The 25,934-nt window shown below is 41.1% G+C and overlaps 1 protein-coding gene and 1 pseudogene across 1 annotated transcript in view; both read left to right on the forward strand.

The window, feature by feature from the left end:
* The window catches only part of LOC101592417 (SH3 domain-binding glutamic acid-rich protein), a 58,174-nt gene that overhangs the window by 6,012 nt on the left and 26,228 nt on the right, over positions 1 to 25,934 (forward strand). Inside the window, exons 2-3 of the mRNA XM_004631935.2 lie at positions 752 to 937; positions 17,115 to 17,195. Coding sequence (XP_004631992.1) covers positions 752 to 937; positions 17,115 to 17,195 — 267 coding nt within the window. The remainder of the gene's footprint in view (positions 1 to 751; positions 938 to 17,114; positions 17,196 to 25,934) is intronic.
* Positions 8,276 to 10,261, forward strand: LOC101592294 (annotated as a pseudogene).

The following is a 25,934-nucleotide window of genomic DNA, read 5'->3' on the forward strand; positions in this document are numbered from 1 at the left end:
ATGTGTGTGGCCAGCTCAGCCCACCAGGGGGCGGGGCTGGCTGGCATGTGGTGCTGGGGGATTGAACCGTGGTCCCTGTGCTTTGCTTAGCTTGTTCTAAGTAGGTGCTTTAGACCACTGAGCCATCTCACCAGCCCCGCTAACTGATTCTTATTTACTTTTTTTTTAGTCAAGAAAGCTTGTAATTATGTCTTTTAAATACTGCAAATAAAATACAATGAAAGCACCTCTATTTTAATTAGTTTGATTATACAATGCTTTAAACATTGATAACGTTAAAAATCTGGCTGGGTATGGTGGCACACGCCTGTGATTCCAGCCCTCGGGAGGCTGAGGTAGGAGGATTACTGTGACTTTGATGTCACCCTGGGCTATAAAGTGTTGAAGTACAGACTGAACTGCATAGTGAAACCCTAAGAAGAAAAAAAGATGTTAAAAATCTTAGAATTTAAAAGTCTGTCATTTAAACTGTGTCACTTATAATGAAGTGTGATTTTATTATTTATTTTATTATTTACTGAATACAGAATTACTTGCATTGCATGGTAAAGCTAGAGAAAGGATTTTTTTTTTTTTTTTCCGGTACTGGGGATTGAGCTTGGGTTCTTGTGCTTGCCAGGCAGGCACTTATTCTACTGAGCTATCTCCCCAGACCAGGATTTAATTTATGTGTCAGAAAAAATACTTTTTTTATCATCCAAAACATCTTTGTGGTTATTTATTTATTTATTTATTTTCTGCTCCTGACCAGATTAGGAAGAAACAGCAGGAAGTGGTGGGCTTTTTAGAAGCTAACAAAATCGACTTTAAGGAACTCGACATAGCTGGAGATGAAGACAATCGACGGTGGATGAGAGAGAACGTTCCTGGAGAGAAAAAGCCTCAGAATGGGATCCCTCTGCCTCCCCAGATCTTCAACGAAGAGCAGTACTGTGGGGTGAGCATTTGCCCGGGTGGAAAACCCCTCTGTGTGTACATGCGAATCAGGAATTGTTGCAAGCAGGTCAGTGTTGAGATCGCAGGTGGGGTCGGTCCCCTCCGTCTGCTCACGGTGCATTTCTACCATCCAGTAGCTGGAGGATGAGTCCATAGTCAATAATCAATGCTTAAGATTTAGGAAGTGGTGAAAACAATAACACAATGATGCAGAAGTTGTTTTGGTTGTATGTTTTAGGTTTGTTTTTCGTTTTTGACTTTTTCTTTGCCTTATTTTGAAGAATCAAGTCTTTTATTCAAGTGAAACACACCCTTGGGAAGAACTTCTGCTCAGCTTTGTCGTGGGCAGATTCCAGCCTCCACATGAACACGTGGTCAGTTCTCACTTTGATCAAGGTCCATCTACAGAAGGGCAGATACTCTAGATCTAAGATGAAGCTGTGTGAATTAATCTAATTACTAAAAACTGTTCTGGGATATTTTGATTTTATTTTTATTTATTTATTTTTTATTATTTATTTGTGTGTGTGTGTGTGTGTGTGTGTGTGTGTGTGGCCAGCTCAGCCCACCAGGGGGCGGGGCTGGCTGGCATGTGGTGCTGGGGGATTGAACTGCGGTCCCTGTGCTTTGCTAAGCTTGTTCTAAGTAGGTGCTTTAGACCACTGAGCCATCTCACCAGCCCCGATATTTTGATTTTAGCAGCAATTTTGTTTTACACATTTAACAGTTCATTAGAGCACAAGATCACCACTTCCTCAGAGATTACAGATTGTATTTAGGAAATTGGGTTATTGAAAAGAAACACTTAGGGAGCTAAAAGGGAGCTCAGTGGTAGAACATTTGCCTAGCGTGAGTGAGGCCTTGGGCTCAAGTCCTAGCACCCCTGGAAAAATATCAACAAGTCAAAGAACTTTAGAATAGGGATACTGGAAGTTGTCCTTGGGATCATTTCTCAGATGGGGGAATAAGATCTCTGTCAATGAGAAGGGACAGTTTGGTGCATGCCATTGCTAGGTGCCAGGACTGGACTGAGAGTCTAACCCCAGCTGTAATTATCTTCTTGCTGCCCAGAACCGCTTGTTCTTTGGCATGGGTTTTCTTTTTATCTAAAGCACCTGAAGAAGAGAACTCAGCCATCTAAGTTCATATGGCCCCATCCTATAAATCCATGCAGTCCCCCACCTCCCCATGTCTACTTAAAACTTCAGAAAGGGATTGAATATGAAGGTAGGATATTTTTAAACAATATTTTTGGGGCCGGGGAGATGGCTCAGTGGAATAAGCGCTTTCCTGGCAAGTGCAAGGGCCTGAGTTCATATCCCCGGTTCTGCAAACAAACAAACAAACAAACAACCCCCCCACAAAACAAAACAAACAAACAAACAAAGAAAACAATATTTTTAAATAATCTGCTAAAGGCCACATTGGTTTAGGGTGAATCCTAATCCAGTGACAGGTGCTTTTCATCTAAAGCACATGTCATCAAGCACGTGAGGGCCAATCCTGCCCCTGTCAGGTTTAGTAAGTAAAGTGCTTTTGGAACACATCTGCAGGGATTGTTTACTCATTGCCTGGAGCTCATTTCATTGCACAGCAGAGCTGAGTAGTTAAAAATCCAGATTATACAGCCCATGAAGCTAACAACATTGATTCCTTCCAGAGATTCCAGAGAGCTTTGAGGGAGAGTCTGTTTCACTTTGGGAATTATAAGAGCATCACTCCATACCCCACATGGGTCTCTGTGCACCTTCCTGTAAGGACAGTAGTTGCTGGAATAGGATTCACCCCAAGCCATTGTGGCCCATGTGGCCTTTAGCAGATTACACCTAAAAATACCTCACTTCCAAATGCGGTCCCTTTCTGAAGTTCTGCTGCACATTCATACGCAGGGCACTGCACGGATTTACAGTATGGGGCCGTATGAGTTGAGATGGCTGAGTTCTACTGCTTAGGTGCTTAGCTAGTTGGGTGGGTGTTGGACTGTTTTCAAGCAGTCTTTCTGTATTTAGGGGAACATTCGGTCTAGTTGCACTCCTTTGTGGTTTTAGCCTAGCCCTGCCTTCCCACGGCCGTGCCTAGCCTACCTATACCTCCCCCACCTGTTACATTTCTAATAGGGAGGCCTCCCCTTAGATGAGGAAAGGGCTAGTAGGGTTTTTTTTTGGGGGGTGTGATAATGGTAGTGAGGAACTTTGGTTTTATTTTTTCAGAAACAATTTCTGTCAACTGAAAAATTAATACATTCTCACATCGGAAACTTAACATTGAAGGGCCTGAAGGGGGACGACTCCCTTCCTGTTTCTGACCGACACCTAAGCCAGGCTGGCTGTGCAGCTGCCACCCGGATCAGCATGCAGGGCCCTTGCTCAGCGCTCTGCGCCTGGCTTAATACTCTGTCTTTCACTGTTCTGCACCAGTTATCTTCGCATATGACTTGAGGTAAGGTGCAGGAGGCTCCTTTATAAGGCAGGTCTTTCTACGGAGCATGAATATATAATAAATTCCCAGTAGATGTGTGGAATTAAAGTACATTGTACGCATCACACATCGGGTACCTACTGGCAGGTGGCCTTCTATTGTGGCTGCACCAGCCTGTATTTCCATCCACTGAGTTTGGGGTGGCCATTTCCTGGTGGCACTGATAACCCTATGCATAGAAAACATTTGGGCCTTTGCCACCTGATAAATGAAAAATGAATTCTCACCGTCTTGACTGGATTTCTTTCCTTATGGGTGAAGTTGGAGATTGGAGATCTTTTCAAGTTCTGTTTATATGACAGCAGCAGTGTTATTTTTCTATGACTTGCTTATACATATTCTTTGCCATTTTCTATAGGGCTGTAGGCAATATCTATTGGTTTTAAGAGTCTTTGGATATCAAAAGAAGTGGCCCATCTACCATAGATACAGATATTTTTCCCAGCCTTTCTTAGGTGCCTTTTGACTTTTTCAGAGAATATTTCATGGTAATATAGAACCTTGGAACTTTTTGTGCATATAAATATATTATTATTATTATTATTATTTTTGTTGTTGTTCCTCGAATGGCTTCAAGGCACTTTTGGCCAGCGGGAGAGTTGTGAGGTTCGAACTCCAGCAACCTGAGGCTGAGAGCTTTGTGGAAGCAGCCACTTAAAGGCCTGAGCTAGGGCCATGCCCCCTAAATATATTATTTTTTTTCTCTTGATGGTCCCTGGACTCTGAAACTTGTTTAGAAAGCTTTCTACATTAAAGTATTATCAAAATAATAATTTCATGTTTTCTTCTAATATATTTCCAATGAAGATAGGATTCCACTTCTACTTTTGCTTATTTGAAGCATCCTTCTAATTTAGACTATAAAAAAAATATGAATCTAAGCCAGCTACAGTAGGAGCATATTGAGGCCCTTGGCTTTGCTCTTGTGTTACGCCTAAAGGAAAGGCATTGCAATTATTTTCTGCTATAAAAATAAAACTCGATAGACATCTTTTATCCCATGTTTCCATTATCCAGCACTATTTTTTTTTGTCTTTGTAGCCCAGGCTGGTCTTGAGCTTGTAATGATCCTCTTGCCTCAGTCTCCCAAGTGCTGGGATTACAAGTGTACATCGTCCTGCCTGGCTTTTCTTTTCATTTTGATCATGGAGGAGAGAGAAAATTTCCCCCCAATACTTATTTTTACTGTATGTATTTTCCTTTCCTTTCTTCTGTGTTGGGAATTGAACTTGGGACCTTATGCTTGTTCTACCTTGCTATACCACTGAGCTATATCCCCAGTCCCCTTATGTATTTTCCTATTATAAATATGGATCCATTGAGCTTGCACCCTATTTTTTTTCACTCTTTTTAAAATTTTTATTTATTTATTTACTTTTGTATTTTTAGGTAAGGGTCTACAGGGTGTTCAGGGTCTCACTACTAGATCGAACTCATAGTGATCTGCCTGTTTACAGCTTCCCAAGAGCTGGGATTACAGGCACTTGACACCACACCCAGTCTCAATTGTCATCTCAGCGCACCCTTGCGCCGGCTTGTAGGTTGCACCCTATTATTTTAAAAAAATGTATTTAGTACATGATTTACAGGGTCTCACTACCCAGATCGGACTTGGAGTGATATTCCTGTTTTCAGCCTCCCAAGCACTGGGATTACAGGCTCGCGCCACCACACACAGTCTCAGTCCTGTCTCAGTGTGGCACGCCAGGGATTGACTTGCACCTTATTTTATGTTTAACTATTTTAGATGAGATCATGAGCATTCAGGGTGGTATAGCTGTAGACTTTAACTATTTTAAATCCTTTGCAGCTCTATCTTCAGAGAGCTATCAGTAGCTGTGATGGTTTAGACCCAGATTGCCCACCGCAGGTCTGTAGAGTTAAGGCTTGGCCTGAGCTTGGTGCATTGGGAGAGGGTGGGACTTTTAAGAAGTGAGACCTAGCGGGAGCGCTTTGGGTCCTTGGGGGCATAGCCTCAAGAGTATAGTAGAGGGCTGGAGAGATGGCTCAGTGGTCTAAAGCACCTACTTGAAACAAACTTGGCAAAGCACAGGGACCACGGTTCGATCCCCAGCACCACATGCCAACCAGCCCCGCCCCCTGGTGGGCTGAGCTGGCCACACACACACACAATAAATAAATGTAATAAATAAAAATAAATTTTAAAAAAAGAGTGTAGTAGAGCTAGGGAGATGGTTCAGTGGAATAAGCGCTTCCCTGGCAAGCGCAAGTGCCTGAGTTCAATCCCCAGTTCCGAAAAAAAAAAAAAAAAAAAAAAAAAGAGTATAGTAGAACCTTAGTCCCTGACTTCTCTCTCTTGCTCCCTGGCCATGAGGTGTGTGTTTGTGCTGTGCTAGATCCTCTTGTCATGATGTATTGCCTTGTCAGAAGCCCAAGGTAATGGGACCAATCAATCATGGACTGGAGGAAACCTCTAAAAGTGTGAGCTAGAGCTAATGTAAACTTTTTCTTTCATAAGTTTATTGTCTGAAGTATTTTGTTATAGTGATGGAGAGCTAACGCAGTGGTTTATTTTTTGAAAAGCTTTGTTAAATTTGCTTTTCTGAGACCCAGTTCTAGCCCAGGTCAGACCCAGTCCTATTCCAGGTCCCGTGAGTGTGTGGGAGAGCTTCCTGCTACCCTGTGCTGGCAGGACCAGTCCCAGCCCAGGCGCAGTGTGGGCCAGACCCTCTCCCACCCCCTTGGGAGGCCCCCCACCACTCCGCAGCACCTCCCTCACCCCGCCTGCCGAGTAGGAATTTCTGTCGCGTTCCGGGAACCTCTAGACCCAGTCCTAGCCCAGACCCAGTGAGTGTGAGGGAGAGCTTCCTCTTCCCCCTACTCCACCTTGCCCCCTCCAGGCACAGCTCAGGCCTGGCATACAGGGTAGATCCACCCAGGGTAGATCCACCCAGCTAGTCCAGGAGCAGAACATCTTGCCACAGGGGCACAACAGGTTCACCCTCAAGGGCAGCAGTGGGAAGGAGCTGAGCACAGCAGCCAGACCCAAGCCAGGCACAGCTGGATAAGTCCAAACTTTGTAGATCTGCACCTGAACTTCAGTACGTGCGAAGGTTATAACTACAACAAAGATCTACAACAAAGGTCAGAAGACAGTGCTACACAAAATGATGAGAAGGAACAAAATGCAACCTCGGACCCCAAGCCCACCCATAACAAGTGCAGAGGACACTAACACAGAACAAATTGGAAATCACACAGCTGAAAGCAATGAATCAACGGCTTCTGAAATAAAGAAATAGCTGCAGAAAGATATAGAGGACTTCAGATTGGAAATAAAAAAAAGAAATCCCTGAATTAATAACATCTGCACTAAAGAATTAAATGCAGAAACATATGGATGAAACCCAGTGCCCACCCAGAACAAGTGCGGAGGACACCAGCTCAGCTCAAATGCATGAATTAATAGCGTCGATAGTAAATAAGCAACAGCAGAAAGATATAGAGGAAATCAGAGCGCAATTCTTTTCTGAAATAAAAAAAGAATTCTCAGAACTCATAGCATCTGAAGTAAAGAGGCAACTACAGAAACATAGGGAGAAAACCCAATCTGGAAAAAAACACTGCAGTAAAAGAATTTCTAACTACTTCTAAAGAAGAAATTGATAAAAAAAAATAGAGGAGATTAGAAAAATGACGGATTCCCTGAATGAGCAATACAGGAAAGAAATAGATCGCATGAAGCAGAGTCAAAGAGATATAGAGGAAATTAAAATCTCAATCACAAACTTGCAAAACCGTTTAAGTGAATGTGAAGACAGAGTTTTAGATTTTTTTTTTTTTTTTTTTTCGGAACCGGGGATTGAACTCAGATCCTTGCGTTTGCCAGTCAAGCTCTTATCCTAGTGAGCCATTTCCCTGGCCTCTCAGCAAAATATTCTAAAAAGAGTTCAGTAGTCCATAATAGTATTGGGTCTTCCACTTCACTGGCAATGTCAGAAATTGTTGACCTTAGTCTCCTACAGCTCAACATAACACCATGGCTTTACTTCTTATACTTCGTTTTTATACTTTTCTGCTGGATGGTTAAGACCAAGGTAAAGCAGGATCTATGCAACAAGAGTTGTAGCTTTTGGGTCTGATGAGGTCAGTGGAATCCGCTTAGGATTTATCCTGAGATCCTGTACCTCAGATTGTAGAACCTTTGTCAGGGTCAGCCATGTGGATGAGTCATGGCCATTGCTTGGCCAATGTGCTCTCTGTGAAAGCCTGAGAAATATTTTCTCTCCATGTGACTGTCCTTAGGGACACTCTACATCATCAATCACTTTCCTCTTTGGTCCCATCATCTCCTTGATCAGAAAATTTGGGACACTACCGAGTTACATGCCGTTACAGTACAAGTTCTCACATGTCCTGAGTCTTAATTGACCTTGGAAGGCTAGGGCCAAAATGTTGACTTTCCTTGCAGCCCTCTTTTTTCTCTAATTTTGGTCTGCAAATTAGGTTGTTAACCATCCAGAAGACAAGCTTATTGTTATTACAGTACAACCTAGGCTGTTAAGCTTAACCTCACTATCTGTTTGAATATCAAGCATCTTAGGCATAACATGGAACAGGTATTTTTCAAGAGTTTTAGATCTTGAAGATGCTGGTGCAGCTAGTGAAAAGGTAAGAAAGGATCTCTTAAAAACAATAAGGATGCAGGAAAGAATAATCCATCACCTGCAAGATGATGCAAAGATGAATAATGTGAGACTAATAGGCATCAATGAGAAAGAAGGAGTGAACACAAATGACATTAAAAAAATATGGGCAGAAGTAATAGCAGAAAACTTCCCAAGGTTCTCTGCCCGCGGCGCAGCACTCGGTTGCTCAGACTGCTGGCATGGACCGCGAATCTCGGGTGCTTTTCTGTAGCTACGACTCAGCCCAGCCCCGCCGCGACCCTCAGTCCCGAGCGTCCTCCATGGACTTTAAGGACGATTATACTCACTCTGCTTGCAGGAATTGTTATCAGGGCTTTAATGGAATGGATCGTGATTATGGCCCTGGATCCTATGGAGGGATGGATTGTGACTATGGCCATGGATCCTATGGGGGTCAAACATCCATGGATTCCTACCTAAACCAGTCATATGGCATGGACAATCACAGTGGTGGTGGTGGGGGTAGCAGGTTTGGACCTTATGAGTCTTACGACTCCAGGTCTTCTCTGGGTGGGCGAGATCTGTACAGATCTGGCTATGGTTTTAATGAACCCGAACAAAGCCGCTTTGGGGTAGTTATGGTGGTCGATTTGAGAGCTCCTACCGGAATAGCCTTGGCTCTTTCGGAGGTAGAAACCAGGGCGGGTCTAGCTGGGAAGCACCTTACTCCCGTTCAAAATTGAGGCCTGGGTTTATGGAGGACAGAGGAAGAGAGAATTACTCTTCCTACAACAGTTTTTCTTCACCCCAAATGAAGCCTGCACCTGTAGGCTCTCGGGGGAGAGGAACGCCTGCTTATCCTGAAAGTACGTTTGGAAGCAGAAACTATGATGCTTTTGGAGGACCATCAACAGGCCGAGGCTGAGGCTGAGGACATATGGGTGATTTTGGAAGCATTCATAGACCTGGCATTGTTGTTGACTATCAAAACAAACCCACCAATGTGACTGTTGCTGTTGCAAGAAGAATAAAGAGAAAAATGATGCAGCCATTTAATAAGCCTGGTGGAACCTTTATCAAGAAACCTAAGCTAGCAAAACCTATGGAGAAGATGAGCCTCAGCAAATCACCTACAAAATCTGATCCAAAAAATGAAGAAGAAGAAAAGCGATGAATTGAGGCTTGGCGAGAAAAACAAAGGCGCCGAAGAGAAAAAAGCAGTGAGAAATACGGAGATGAATAAAGAATGGCATTCACATATTCATTTTGTAAATTCCGAACGTTTGAAGAAAAAGATATTGAACTGCATCTGGAAAGTTCTTCACACCAGGAAACATTAGATTATATTCAGAAACAAACCAAATTTGATAAAGTAGTTATGGAATTCTTGCATGAATGTATGGTGAATAAATTCAAGAAAACATCCATTCGTAAGCAACAGACAAATAATCAAACAGAAATCAAAGTAATTGAAAAAGATGTTATGGAAGGTGTTACTGCTGATGATCACATGATGAAAGTAGAGACTGTCCATTGCAGCACTTGCAGTGTGTATATCCCAGCTTTACATAGTTCAGTTCAACAGCACTTAAAATCTCCTGATCATATCGGAGGGGAGCAGGCTTATAAGGAACAAATAAAAAGAGAGAGTGTCTTGACTGCTACAAGCATTTTAAATAAGCCAATAGTAAAGGCTCGGTACGAACATTTTGTTAAGGGTGAGAACCCCTTAGAAAATCAAGATCATTCTCAGGACCAGCAAATAGAAGGTGATGAAGAGGATGAAGAAAAGATTGATGAGCCTATTGAAGAGGAGGAAGATGAAGAGGAGGAAGAAGTAGAGGAAGGGGGAGAAGCAGAGGAAGCAGAGGAAATGGAGGAAGTAGAGGAAGTAGAGGAAGTGGGAGAAGGTGGAGGAGTGGAGGGGGAAGAAGAGGGAGGAGAGCCAGTGGGGGAAGAGGGAGCAGAGGGGGGTGTCATGGGCACTGAGGGAGAAAGGGAGGAGGAAGTGGCAAAGGAAGAGCCTGCTGACTTTCCTAGTGAGCACCCTGAAGAAAATTAATATATTAGACTGAGAAGGAGCTTTAAATTTCTGTCCTATTATGAAAGGGGGTAAGAGTTTTAATAGCTTAAATTAATGAATTAACACCCATGTTGCATGCATTCCACACACTGAAATTGTTTTATATAATTTCTAAATGTTTGGCATTTGTTTAATAAAATGGAGGTAATACTAATTTTAGTTTAGTTTTTATAGCTACCAAACTTAGAAGATCCAATAAATTGTTTGTATAATTTTTAAGCTTAATTTTTATTACCTTATTGGTGTTAAGGATAATAGATGTATATTGTTAGTATATCTATACTAATCATTTGAACTTAGATGCTGCTCTTGAGTGAATTTTCAAGTATGCATTGAGTTTGGAATATTTACCCTAGAAAAGATAAATTGGGCAAGTATTTTGTTCTCTGTATTTTTTTTTTTTTTTTTTTTTAACCATTTTGGACATTGATTAGTAATTTGTGTTAAGATAGCCTAAAGACTTTTTTGTGTATGTTTTCCTTTGTAGCAATAATTTTTTTAACCAACTTTCTCCCCGAAATAACAATTCAAATTAAACAGTTGATTAAATGAATACTTCAGATCATTATTTGCCTTAATGTATGAATTCAACTCAAAGGTATTTCCAAATGATTGAGAAGACCTGAATTAAAAAATTTATCTCAATCATTATTTTTAAGAAGTGTAACTGAACTATATTTTTATGCACATTTCAAATAGAGGTCAGTCTATAATTGACCTTGTTTATACTTGTCTTTGTTTTTCCTTGTGCCTGTGTCAAATCTTGGAATCTTCCTGAAAATGCATTTGAATATATTATGTTTTCCATGGGTGTTAGTTCTTTTGTTAATGTCTGTGCCTGAATAACCAAGCGGCAAGTCTTTTGTTTTTTAAAGAAGAATTATTCTTTGGAATATTTTTTTCTAACTTTTTATGGCTTCTGTATCTACATATTCAATGAGAGAACACGAGACTGATTGATGATCTATTCTTAAGTCATTTATTTTCAAATGGCCATCTTTCTATATGCCTAGAAAGCAGTGCTTTTATAAATCTTGAGTCTTCAAAGTATGAGGTCAAAGGTCAGTGCTGTTTGAATCTTTACTCTGTCTTGTTTTAAGGAAGGACTTTATTTCCTTAAAATTAGCTCTTCAGAAATTTAAGGCATTGGATGTATAAAAGTATGGGTATATTAAGTAATAAAAGTATGGAATGAACAAAAAAAAAAAAAGAAAAAGAAAACTTCCCAAATATGAGGAAACAATCTGACATTCAGGTAACTGAAGCATACAGAACGCCAAGTAACCTCAACCCAATGAAAAACACATCGAGACATATAATAGTCAAGATCCCAGAAATTCAGCACAAGAATAATCTACTGGGGCTGGTGAGATGGCTCAGTGGTCTAAAGCACCTACTTAGAACAAGCTAAGCAAAGCACAGGGACTGAGGTTCAATCCCCCAGCACCACATGCCAGCCAGCCCCACCCCCTGGTGGGCTGAGCTGGCCACACACACACACACACACACACACACACACACACACAGAGAATAATCTACTGAAAGCCGCTAGAGAAAAGAAGCAGATCACATTCAAAGGAAAACCCATCAGAATTACAGACGACTTCTCTTCACAAACCATGCAGGCAAGAAGAGCATGGAGCAGAGTACTTCAGGTTCTCTATGAAAACAAATTCCAGCCCAGACTACTATACCCTGTAAAACTCTCTTTCAAGTTTGATGGAGAAGTGAAATACTTTCATGGCAAAGAACAGCTAAAGAATTTCACGATGACAAAGCCAACCTTACACAGGCTACTGAAAGATGTTCTGGAGAGGGACCAAAATGATCAGAACTTCACAAATGAGATCGGAAGCAACCAACTAAATAGGGCAAGCAATTAAACACAGGAGAAAAAGGAGTAAACGACAACAGGTAAATAACAACGTAAGTCAATACATCTCAATTCTAACCATCAATGTAAACGGACTCAATTCACCAATTAAGAGAAATAGACTGGCACAGTGGATTAGGAAACAAAATCCAACAATATGCTGTATACAAAATTTGCTTTTCTGCAGTCTGTGGATACTCAAAAATACATTAAGGAAGCAGAGAACTTTGTTTCCAGAGAGCAGATGAAAATGGTCATTGGTATTGTAGACTCACATTGTAAGAGACTCAAAAGTTCTGAAGGGTATGTGAGGGTGAAAATGGCTCACGTCCGGAGAGTGAGTCAAAGTGTTCTTTCACATGCCCAGGTTGTAGACTGTAGGGAGAACTACTATGTAAATCTTCTCACTTGCTCCTTAGGCTCCCAGTCAACTACATCTTCCTGATGATGGTGGCGGCTTGGGAAGGAAGCGTCAAGGACACATAGGGCCTATTTGTCAGCACCAGAGCAGTGGGGATTGGATGTCAGGTGTGGTCTTAAGTATCAGCATATGTCTGCCAGCTCCAGCTTCTGGGCCTTGTGCAGGACAGATGAAGACATAATCCCAAGGGGATGGCAGACAGTTGGAGACAGAAAGGGGACACCAGATGGAAGCCTTGCTGCATGTGGCAGGCCCATCTGCTGATGACAGGTTGGAATCCATGCATCTTAGCCCAGGTAAAGTTTGGGTACTTTCCCAAGCCTGAGCACAACCAGGAGTGACTTATTCAGCAGAGAAGTGAGCAGTCCAGGGTGTGCAGGGAAGTCAGGGAGACAGAAAACATACCTATTTAGGATGAGGAGAGGGCTTCTCAGGATGTTTCTGTCACTGAACAAAACTGTTCTCCCTGTCTTTGTTCTGTGAGACAGGGTCTTGCTATGTAGTCCAGGCTTGCCTTCAAATCATGGAGCTCCTTCTGCCCCAGCCTTCCAAGTGCTAGGATTACAGTACACCACCATACCTGGCTTACTTGCTTTTTGAGATTGAATCTTACTGTGCAGTCCAAGGCAGCCTTGAACTCTCCATCCTCTTGCCTTAGCCTCCCAAGTATAAGGGTTAGAGGCTTATACCACCAAAGCTGGCTTCTACTTTACATTCTTAAAAATCTATTTTGCAATATGCAAGGGGAATGATATAGAGAACAACCGTATAACATTATGTGGTACAGAAATGTGACGTTACCAGAATCTGAGAAGCCTGCTGTGTACTTTCCTGTGACCAGGTGACCCTCGGTCAGTGCCAGACACAGCCACCAAATGAATTCCATGCTTTCCATCCCCTTCTTTTACTGCCCCCATGTGTACCTAAACAATGTATTAATTTGTTTTGTATATTTTTTGAATTTTATGTAAGTGGGCCCTTACTGTATGCATCCTTTGACTTCTTTTGCCCATATTTAAAGCTATGCTGATGTTATCTGGTGGTGTTTATAGTTTACTCCTGCTCTCTGCTCTAGAAAAACCAGCTGTGTGCTTTCTGGGTTTTGGCTGACATACAGATGTTGTGCTCAGTGGGGCTCCTGGAGCACACAAATATATCAGTGTGTTTTGTTTAGAAAACGGTGCAAGTGTATTTGTAACTGCTTCTGGCAGTTGCATGCTTGCTCGTAGTGGCTGTTTTCAGCATTTCTTTTTTTTTTTTTTTTTTTTTTTTTTTTTTTTTTTTTTTTTTTTGCGGAACCAGGGATTGAACTCAGATCCTTGCGTTTGCCAGTCAAGCGCTTATCCTACTGAGCCATCTCCCCGGCCCTTTCAGCATTTCTTGTCCTTGTGACATTTAGCGTTGTCCAGCTTTCACATTTTGGGGACTTTAGTGGATGTGGAGTGGTAAATTACTGTGGGTGTGGGGCTCTATGCGCATGTGCTTTCTGTGACGTCCAAAGCTTCTGTGTACAGTGCAGAATCTACTCCTCTTGTGTTGCTTATATGTGTTATAGATATCTTCTCTCTGTTTGTGGCTTTTCTCTACTTTTTTTTTTTAACTGAAATAAAAAATGAATTCCCCATATTGCCACCTAAAATTTTATTAACTTTGTCTTCATATTTACTTTAAGCATGGGCTAAATAAAATTAACCTTTTTTTTTTGCAAATGGCATGAGGTAGACATATAATTCTAATTAAAAATATGGATAACTAATTGCTACATCTATCTATGTATCTATCTAAATGTATATTTTTTGTGGTGCTGGGAATTGAACCCAGGGATTGTACCTGTGAGACAAGTGCTCTACCTGAGCTACACCTCAGCCCTCTCTACCACATTTATTAAATAGTCTACCCTTTCCCTATGTGTCTGTAATCCCGGCTCGCTCATAACCTTTCACATGCTGTTTATAGGTCTGTCTCTGTTCATGCTGCCCTGCTACACTGAAGCCATGATCACAACTTTATTTATTTATTTATTTATTTTTACACAGGGAAGCAGTTTAAATTTTATTGACCTCTCAGTTTTTTAAAGAAATTAAATTTGGGCTCAGGAGATAGCTCGGTGGTCTAAGTGCCTGCCTGGCAAGCACGAGGACCCAGGTTCATCCCTGTTACAGCATGCTGTGCAGGCCCCAGAACACCAGGCACGCCACATGGGCCACCGAAACCAGACGTGGTGATGCACACCTATAATCCTAGCATTGGGAAGACTGTGACAGGAGGATCACTATGAGTCTGAGCTGCAGAGCAAGACCCTGTGCCAAAGAAAGAAAGAAAGAAAGAAAGAAAGAAAGAAAGAAAGAAAGAAAGAGAAAGAAAGAAGCCAACATTTTTCATGCTCGGTACTAATACTAAAAAAAAGAAGTCAAATTTTAGGCAATATCTTCCCTCGAGTTTGATGTATTACATGTACATTGTGCAGAATATGACTATGAAGAGATACAATTAGCCCATGCCCCTAAAGATGTGCTAGCACACAGAAATTGCTTCAGAAATATATATTCTTGTGAAGATAAAGGTGACAGTCTGACTTTTCTGGGACACTTTTGAAAGCAATTTAAGACATGAATTGCACCCTTGACATGAGCACCCACATTCTAGGTTTTGTGCCTGCCAGAGATCCGGCTCCATGGCTGTGATGAAGCTAAATCTATGGAGTGAGATTATGTTTCTTAGGTGCAAAAGCACAGACGTATAAACACTGTGCTGATACTTTCTCCAGAATATGGAGAATACAATACCTGTGCTTTATATTATTTTTTATTTATTTATTTGTTTTTGGCAGAACTGGGGATTGAACTCAGGCCCTTCTGCTTGCCAGGCAAGTGCTTATTCTACTGAGCCATCTCCCCATCCCTGTGCTTTATTTTAAAAAGCAGTCCCAAAAGCTGGGTGTAAACCCAAAAGATACAAATGTTTCCACTTTGGGTGATTCAATTAAGAGCCTATATAAATTTGTTCCCAGGAGCTAACTCATCACCTGTCTCTGTGAAGGAAAATAAACTCTAAAAATTAACGCTTGTTTTGTTCTGTTCTGTTTTTGTCTTTTTGAGACAGTTCAGGCTGGCCTTGTAGCCCATGTTGGTCTTGAACTCGCAGTGGTCCACCTACCTCAGCCTCCCGAGAGCTGGGATTACAGATGTGTGCCAGCATGCCCAGCTTTCACATGACTTTTAAGTATTTCAAATCTCACCATTATGTAAAAACCTAGAGAGACCCATAATATCCAGTAGCTTTAAGAGATAAACTAAAAGATTGCCTGTTGTAATCAACTTTACCAAAGCTGGCCAGACCTGTTTAACCATATATATATATATATATATATATATATATATATATATATATATATATATATATTGTACTGTTGGAGATGTAGAAAAAGAAACAGAATTCAAAAAGTCCTCTTCAATATCTTTCACTTCAGAATCATCAAAAAAACAACCACTTCCTCTCATGCTCCTTTCAGCTTTGCACTACACATGCAGTGGTGTTCTCAGATCCGCTCATGGAGATGCCTGTTTGGTCCCTGGATTCCTTGTTCCTATCTGCTTCATGAGACCCGTCAGCTCCGTGAATCTCAGAACTTCAGCAAATGCTATGCTGGCGGGCGTGTCAGGATTAGACACTTTGTTGTACAGCTCTTTGCTCCCTTGTCCTCCAAGAAGTCTCACAGCTTCTGTATTTATTTTGTTCAAAACTTTATTGGCTGTGTATTTCCACCAACTCTCATGGACGCTTCTTCACTACTATAATTTTCAACTGCCCCCCTTACTTCCTCCTCATTCAGTGGTGTCAGCTTATGAACATCACACATCTGGTCAACCACAAAGTTCTCCTTATCTAGCTCTAAGCTGTTGAGTTTGGTGACTGGACACAAGCAGTGTAATGACCACGGCTAACTGCAGTACCACTGTGCTTTACAACTGCAAATATTCCATGGTTGTCATTAGCTAGAGCTGGGAGAGCCACCTCCTCTCCTGTGAGCCTTTTGCAGTACTGCTAGTGTCACACTGTGGCCCTGAGGACAGTGATGGACAGTACTAAGAGGACCTGCGGGCAGGACTTTTGCATTTTAATTACACAAACCAAAATTCTTCCCAGCTTTGAAAATCCCAGTACTGGAGGTGGACCTGGGGCCTGAGTGGGCTGCAGATTCCAGCGTGCTTCCGGATCTCAGTTCCTCTGTAGTTTTTTCCACTTTGAAGGGCAAGCCTGACTCTAAGTCCTCCACGATTAGAGTCCTCTACAGTTCCAGGGTTCCCGGTGGTGGAAGGGCTTGAGATGAGTCTGCCTGATGACAGTAGGGACGTCCTGCCCTCTGTGGTCTCAGGACCGAGTGGGTCCACATCTGGAGGGCCAAATTACTAGTTAAAGACATAAAACTTGTGGCAAAACCATTAACTGAGTATTTGCAATTTATCAGCAGTTCCTGAGCACGAGCTGCTGTTTGTGTTCTCATGATTCTGTACTGCACAATGGAAGTACACAAAAAGTGTGTGGTTAGATTTCTTAACTTCTGGATTTAGTTATCTCTGACAAGGCAAACTGAGCCAGTCTTCAGTGTTAGCTCCTAACTTAATGAGCAGTAAATTAAAAGAATCAGTTCTGATAAACATGCTGGCTTATAGGCATGCAGTGCATATAAACATTCTTTTTCTTTGCTTCCAGGATTTTGACTCTTTCTTCTCTGCCAAAGAAGAGAATATCATTTATTCATTCCTTGGTCTGGCTCCCCCTCCAGGGTCAAAGGTAAGCTGAACATGCTCCATGCTGGTTGCAATAAACCAAGACCAAGCAACATGGCTTAATGCCCAATGATCCCTATGTTAGCATGATTTTTTGGACATGTGTGGAATACTTCATGAATGTGCATGTCATCCTTCTACCAGAACCATGTTGATTTTTTCTGTGTCATTTCTGTTTTGGATATGACTTTTTAAATTTTAATTTAAAAAAATATATTTTAGGGAAGGGTCTACAGTGTGTTTAGGGTCTCTCTACTAAATTGAACTCGTAGTGATCCGCCTGTTTACAGCCTCCCAAGAGCTGGGATTATAGGAGCATGCTACCATACCCAGTCTCAATTGCCATCTTAGCATACTCTGGGGGCAGGTAGGCACAGCAGGCCCAGGGATCAAACCCTGGACCCTTGCGCTTGCTTGCAGGCACTTTAATCCACTGAGCTATTTGGCCGGCCCTGGTGACATGACTTTAATATACTCTAAGAATTCTTTCGTGTATAGATAATGCCAGGTTTTTAACGGAAAACTTTAAGATTATGTTTTTCCTGTTTTTCTTTTTGATTTAGTAAAGTTTATAATACTCAAATATACATGCTGTGGTTGGAGCTCAGTGGCTGGACATTTGTTTGCTTAGCATGTGTGAGGCCCTAGGCTCCATCCTATGTAAGAGCTGTCCTGAGGTCTTCGATGCAGGATGGAGGGGACAGGGGACCAAGGCAGGCAGGCAGCCTTTGGGCTGTGACCGGGCTCTGAAGTCTTTCTTCTGTACAGTGAGGACATTGTAAGTGCTTTAGGAAGAGGATTCTCATACCCTTACTTCTTTAAAAAAGAAATGGCTATTGTGGAACAAATGGATTCCAAAGGGTGGAAAAACTATTGTAATGCAGCTGAACTCCTGGCAGCTTGGATGAGGTGGTGGGGAGAGACCCTGAAGGAGGTGGATAATTTTAGGACTCATTTTGGTGGAAGCATTGCGAAGGCTTGCTGGTGAACTGAATGTGAGTGAAGGGATAGTGTGAATAATGAGTTCTAGTCATTGTGGGCGGCAGCCCTGTGGAAGATGGAATTTACAGAGGGAGGCTACACTAGAGCAACACCTGGAGCGAACACCTGTGTCTCAGCAGAGTCCTGCTGGAGGAGCACGTGTGGACAGAGTCCAAGTCAGGGAACTGGATGAAACTCAGACATGAGAGAGGGTTAGGTCAAGGACACCAGGTAGGGATGGGGCAGGCCTCGAGCTTGTAGCTGGGTGGAGGAACAGAAGGAGCCAGCAGAGGGGCCAGACGGAATGGAGGGCCTGAGGCCCGGCCCAGCAGGGCTGGTGGTGGTGAGGAAGCCACAGAGCCTCTTTCCCCACAGGAGAGGGTGATCTCGGTTGTGCCTGTAGCCATCATAACTTTTGTTACATATTGTCATATTGGCACATCATGGCTTACTATGTGTAAAATTCCTATGTGTAAAATTTTATTAATATTATTATTGTTATTTTAAATTTTATGTATTTAGTACAGGGCCTCAGTACACAGATCATACTCATAGTGATCCTCCTGTTTCAGCCTCATCAGTGCTGAGATTACAGGTGTGTACCACCATGCCCAGTTTTGGTGGCTGCTTTGGCGTGCCTGGGGTGGGCCAGCATTCCATGCTGTACCAGGGATCAAACCTGAGTCCTTGTGCTTGCCTACGCAGGTGCTTAAACCACTGAGCTAACTTCATGGTCCCTAATTGTTATCTTAAATCTGTTTATGCTGTTACATTTCATAACGGTCCCATAAATAGCTTACCTATTGTTCTATCAAATTCGTGTGGCCATAATTTGCTTATAATTTGAATTTTGGGTTATTCACCATTTTTTAAAATGACAAATAACTCTGCAGTAATTATTGCCAAAAAATAATGTTCTTTCTTTTGAAGTACTTCCTTAGGATAAGTTGCCAGTAACTCTTAGTGAGACCAAGGTACCCTATATATTTGTGGACTTGGAAGGTGCCACAGATTGCTGTGGGCACTGACCGGCTTCACTCTTTTCCAGATGTGAGTGTGTTTAAGCTCCTTGGTGTTCAGGGTACTCCATTCTATTTAAAAAATTTGTTTCTGTTTTACATATGTTTTTTATAACTCAATGTATATTTTTTGAGAGCCTGTTTAGAGATTCTAGCAGGAAGCAAAGCTACTCCTATACCCTTGACTGAGGAACAGGCCTCCTTTATTGGAGATGGTCATCCTCTTCTACCGAGCACACAGCTTCAGGAGGGACACACATGTGGTGGTGAGGAAGGAAAGGGACAACCTGCCAGCCAGCCAGATCAGCCCTGCCAATCAACAGGGTGACAGATGTCACAGCCAGATTGTCCTCATATCCATCAATGTATAGTTTTTGGTTGATATTCTTTAATTGACAAGTAAAAATAATGAGCATTTATTATTTTGATGATTGGAGGTATGAGTACAGTGTGGAATTGCCAAGTTGAGCTAAGTGACATACACATTGTGTGTGTGTGTGTGTGTGTGTGTGTGTGTGTGTGTGTATGTGTGTGTTGAGAACATTTAAAATCTGCTCTCTTACTGATTGTCCACATATTTATAATAGATGTGTTGAACTTATTCCTGTTAAGAGACAGTGCATTTTCATTCTGTCCCAGAATTCAGCACCAAAGTAAATGATAAAGAAGGCAGGGAAGAGAAGGCATATCTAACATGTAGTATTTGAGCAGTGCCTACTGTTTCTATAATAATCCTTTTAGGACTTTGACCTTCCTAATATTACCCATGTACTCATCTGATTAAAATTTATTTCTTCCTTATTTGGACTGGGCTTGCTGAACCTTTTAACCTTGGAGAGTCACACACCTCAGTTCTGCACTTGATCTTAGCCAAAAGGGGGAGCAGCAACTTGCACCTCAGTTCTGGAAAAGTGTTGGGAGTCTTTCTGGGGTGCATTTTCTTCAGTTTCTATTTTCTTTTCTTTTTTGAGTTATTCTTACTTGAGTGCTTGGCTCTCCTAGACTAGTGTTTCACTTTTCTTATGTTTTGTCTCTTGTTTCTTATACTTTTGTGTTTCTACTTTCCTGGGGTACTTCCTCACTCCTGTTTTCCTCCTTTCCTGGAGGACCCCAGCATGGATCTAGCCCATCTTTAGTTTTACACCTATCTGGCTGTCTCTACAGACAATATCTCATATTTTTTTGTACTTTTAAAATTGGATAATTGCTATCTGATGTTATGGAATTTTCTTTTTAAAACATTTTGTACCTTTTAATTTATTGGTACATTTCAGGTACACATAATGACCACATTTAGTACAGGGAATCTGTATCTTTACATGATATATCTTGTTTACTCTCTTAGGGAGCCATGGTAGAAGTTTTATTAATCTTTAAAGCAGCAGTAGTAGACTCTGCTACTACTAAGTTAATCATTTCTATGAGACTCCAAATAGAATTCAGCCTTAAAAACTCTACTATTCACATAATACCATTTAATAGCTGTCAAAGAAAATATATGAATATATAAATCATGAAGCTAGAAGAGCTTGAGCAGATTGTTTCAGGTCATAAAGCTCCATGCTGTAACCCTAACATTTGAGTTCAGTGTTTTATATAAATGGATTCATGTTACATGTATCAATCCAATACATTCTTCACACCTCTGCATTGAAAGGTAGTATATTTGTAGAAACAAATTATCTACCATTAAGATTACCATAAATTTAAAAATCCCCCTTTACCATTTATGGTGGTATCTGTCATGCTAATATTTTATTCTGAAATGAACAATTATAAGAGAAGACCTAAGCATTTTTCCACCTTCTAAAGAAGAATCTATAATTCATACCTATTGTTGAGAGAAAATTATTTTTCCACATATCACACATTAAAAAGAAATTATAGTCAATTGTTGCAGAAACTGTAGTGAATTGGATGGAAAACACTTTGCACCAAGGAGTTGGAAGGCAACTTTTATTCATATTGCCAACAGGCTGATGGTGATCTTCCCAAAGCACCAGCCCTGGACAGAGTAAAATAGCAGCTTATATACATTTTGTAAGCAGGAAGTACAGAGTCAGTAATGGGTCAGTCTATGATTGGCTACACATGTTGAGTCATATGTTGTCAGGCAGATGTGTCCAGGGCAGGTTTATTTGGAGGCAGTCATTTATCATGAGTCAGCAAGGTCTGGGGAAAGTCAGGGTCTGGGCAAGTGGGTGAGATTTAGTGTGACCTTGACAGAGCTAGCCTGTCCTGGGTAAAGGGTCCTTGTAGCAGGCTGGCAAAACAGGATATTAGTGTAGGCCATTGTGCAGGTGTTCAGATAGGGCCAAGTCATATTATCTTTGAGTTGCAATTGTGTAGTCAAGGCTGGCTGAGTCTGACGGCCCAATTATGAAGTTGTATTTTTAAAATTTTCTATTATGTTTCATTTTCATTACAAAACAAATCTTCTTTTGCAAACCCCACTGTAATAATTGATTACAACATAATTGACAGATAATAAAATAATTGGTGAAAGGCAGTAGGTATGTTTTGGGGGAACAGATTAGATTTCCTGGGCTAAAATATCATTCCCATTTACCCTGTATTATCTGACTTTCATAACAAAGAGATTGATTTGCTGAATCCTTAACAAAGTAGCTATACCTAACTCTGCAGATAATACCGTGTGCTATTTGGTGTGCCACAAACAAGGAGTACACGATCTCACCTGTCAAGTGTTCCTGCTGCATATTTAAAGTTTATTCTCTCAAGAAAATGCATTTGAGCACATACTGCTAGACACTGGACTGGCAGAGGGAAAGGCTTTTGTGGTATAGAGGGGTAGATGTATGTTAGCAGCCTGCAGTTGATGGAATACTTGTCGATGTAAATATGGAGCTGACCTTCTGGTTTTAGGACTCGGACTAAGCTTTCCCTGTGGTTTGACTCTTCTAAAGCTCATGCGGAAATCCCAGTGCAGTGGCAGTGTGGTATTGGCAGGGGGAGCCTTTCAGACAGGATTAGATTGTTAATGCTTTTCTCTCCAGCCTGACTTCTTACAGTACTGGATTGGAGGCATCAGAGCAAGTTGCTATAAAGTGAAGCTACCTGGTGCTTTGTGTCCTCCAACATGCATGCCTGCCTTTCCACTTTTTGTTGTTCATGAGGCTCATGCTGATGCCACGCTTTGGGATTCATCACCCTCTAAAACTATGAGCCCAAATAAACCACTGTTCTTTACAAGTTACCTAGTCTCAGCTATTCTGTTCAAGCAGCAGAAAATGGAATAAGATAGTCTCCTCAGAGTGTTAACACATTGCTCAGTAGTTGAAGATCTAATAAGAGCTAAGCATGTGGAACAAGACAGTAAAGGTATTATGGGAAGATGGACTCGCCTGTGAAGACAATGAAATTGAGTTCTTGGTCCACTTGATGAGGTTGATCTTCAGTAGCATAGGAAGGTTTCTGGGAATGTAGATCCTGAGAGTGGATGAAGACCAGAGATGGGGCAAGTAAGGGGAGCCATCTTGCAAAAGGCCTTCCATAACTTCTGTAGGTGAAAAGAAAAGTCAGTGTGGAGCAATTTCTGTTTTATAAAAACCTATGACTCAGAGAGCAATGTAAGAACTACATTTTTAGAGAAAAACTCAGGATCTATGATTACATTTACAAGCTCAGAGCAAACACAATGCCTAACTCATAGGAAATGTTCAGCTCTAAGGCTGGAAGCAATGATTCTCTGACATGCCAAGGTTAGTGAAATACATGGTGTGATGGTTTGTTTGTGTCTGAACACCCCCTCTCCCTGCCCCAAGCCTCATGTGGTTAAGGGAAGTGAGCTTTTTGATGCAGCTAGATGTAGAGTTTGTGATTGGTTCATTGTCTAGTGCTAGGATTGGGGATGTGAGTGACACACCTGCCCTAGGGCGGGTAGCCTGCATACAATATAATGGCGGAGAAGAGGTTTTCTTTTTCTCTTCTTTTGCTTTTGCTGCTTTTGCTGTCTTCTGCTGCCATGAACCGCTGCCCTCTGCCATGTGCCACCCTGCCTTGAAGCCAGCTGATTACAGACTGAAACCTCTACAATAGTGAGCTAAATAAACATTTCCTCCCTTAATTTTGGGCACCAGGTATTTCATCTCAGCAATGAGAGAAAAGTAAGACATATGGTGATAGTAAATTTTTCAAATTGGAGGTAAGTGGGGCAGGTTTGTTTATTGCAACAAGCTTTTAAAAAAAACTGAGGTTTTGATATCTGAACAGTAAGATAAATCTATTTTAGTCTCTGATATGTTTCATCTTAGGTCATTTTCTTTTAACATCTTTTTTTCTCTTGCCAATTCTTAGGGTGTCCTATATGATATCTTGACCCATGTGTACAGTGCTTGACTTAAATCTGCCTGCACATACTTATTTCTTCCACCATTTATCATTTTGTTTATGGTGTGACCATTTGAACTCTTTCCATATAGTATTTCAGAAGACATTGTTGTTGTCTAAAGCACCCTGGAGTGCAGTAGCATGCCCAGACGTCATACCCCTGTCTGAGAATGAAACTAAGTACCTTGGTACTTGTGGAGAGACTTCTGCCCTTTCTCGCACCTCCTATTCTTTCCAGCCCTTAGAACCATTGTTCTCCCATCAGCTCTTTAAAAATTTGCATACAGATGAGACCATGAGGTATTTGTCTCTCTGTGTCTGGTTTATTTCACTCAACATGGTGACCTCCCAGCTCTATCCATGCTGTTGCCAACAGTCTTAGATTTTAGAACTTACCCTGATTTGCAGGGGTCATAATTTATGAAATTGTCCTTAGAGGAAGGAAAAGGATGGTTGTGGGAATGTGAAACCTGTCTGAAGAGACCTAAGAGCCCATCTAGTCTGATTCTCCTCCTCCCAAATGAGGAGCTTGAAGTGCAGGAACCTGAGTTATTTGTGTGTGGACAGCACAGTAACTAGCGACACTGTCCATGCTAGGACTGTTGGTGCTGTTGTGTTACTTGGATTTGGAGGAGTTTGTGCATGCACATGGGGAAAGTGTGAGTAGCCTTAGGAAGACAGATTCATGATTTATGGAAATGATATGACTTGTCACAGTGTCATATTGTCGTAAACAACATTGTGGAGAAGTGTCAGCAAGAAAGTTAATCTCATCTAAGCTAAAAATAGGGACCTTTGGCACTTATGTAGAAAATGTATGTTTATCAAATGATATTAAGCATCATAAGCAAAATTATGCCTTTAATTTTTTTTTTTTGGGCCAGGCATGGTGGTGTGTGCCTGGAGGCTGAGGCAGGAGGATCACCATGAGTCCAAGGCCATTTGGGCTACATAGTGAATTTAAGACCAGTCTGAACTATATAGGGAGACCCTGTCTCAAAAAACAAAACAAAACAAAACAAAAAAAAAAAAAAAAAAAAAAGAAGAAACTTTTTCTTGTCTTAGGCTGTGTGTACTAAGTTACTAGGTCAAGTGCTAACCTAGTTTTCTCAAAATGGCTTTGTAAGCAAATATTTGGGCCATAAAGTTGGTGTTTGTTTTTTAAAAACATCTGGTCAAGTTAAACAGAAGACCCAATGATATTATGGGCTACTGGACTCTTTTAGAATATTTTGCTGAGTTTACACACCTATAATATTCAATAACGGAACTTAGAAAAAATGGGGTATACCGATGAATGTCCATTTTGTATCTGTGTATTCAAAGTGGTTGGGATAGATATATAGTTACATTCTGTTAATGAATAGAATGATTTGTTCTAATGGTGTTTGTAAATAGGATCACAGGTCCGCATCTTGTACAGCAATTAACCACTAAGAAGAATATATGCAGTGTATTATTTGTTGAAAAATAAAAAAAAAATAAAAAAAACAAAAAAAAAACAAAAAAAAATTTTAATGTAAAAAAAAAGCAAACTCAAAAAAAAATAAAAAAAATAAAAACATCTGGTCATAAATGATTAAATAGACATCCTAATACTATGATGTATTAGGAAAGGCCTGTCTGTATCAACAAGGTTTTCTATTATTTCCTGACAAGAAGGAAGACAGTCTTATTAAATCTGTGCAAGTAAGTTTATTGCCACAAAAAAGTAAAATGCACATTCTAATTCAATAGAGTCAAGGAGAATTTTTGAATTCTGAAGGGATCAGGCAAAGAAAATAAAATATTATTTACAAATAATTCAGTTTATAAAAGCAGAATTGATAAAATTGCTATGATCTACAAAAATCTAAAAATGAAATGACAAAGCACTTTTTTGTATAACCAGAAAATAAGTCATTAAAATGACACCAGCAATCTTACAAACACAACTGCAGCCATTTTTTACCAATTCACGCTGTCCTCTGTAATTCTTAATCCACTGACTCTTAGGTCAGTGGTCTCACAAATCCATGTGCTTCTCTATCAGAGTTTTGAAATTTTGACTTGGTCCACTGGTTTTACTCAACTATCTTAAGGTGTTGCTGTCAGACAGCTGTGCCTGAAGCACCTGCTGAACTTGCTTCCTGTGAGGCTCTGCTCAGACTGCTTCATGGGGTGAAACATTTCCAACTGGTGGCTGATGATGAGAACATCAGGAGAACAGCCAAGTGAAACAGGCTAACAGAAATATCTGTAGGGGCTGGTGAGATGGCTCAGTGGTCTAAAGCACCTACTTAGAACAAGCTTAGCAAAGCACAGGGACAGTGGTTCGATCCCCAGCACTACATGCCAGCCAGCCCCGCCCCCTGGTGGGCTGAGCTGGCCACACACACACACACACACACACA

The sequence above is a fragment of the Octodon degus genome, unplaced genomic scaffold (genome assembly GCF_000260255.1).
Source record: "Octodon degus isolate 3935 unplaced genomic scaffold, OctDeg1.0 scaffold00045, whole genome shotgun sequence".
Lineage (NCBI taxonomy): Eukaryota > Metazoa > Chordata > Mammalia > Rodentia > Octodontidae > Octodon > Octodon degus.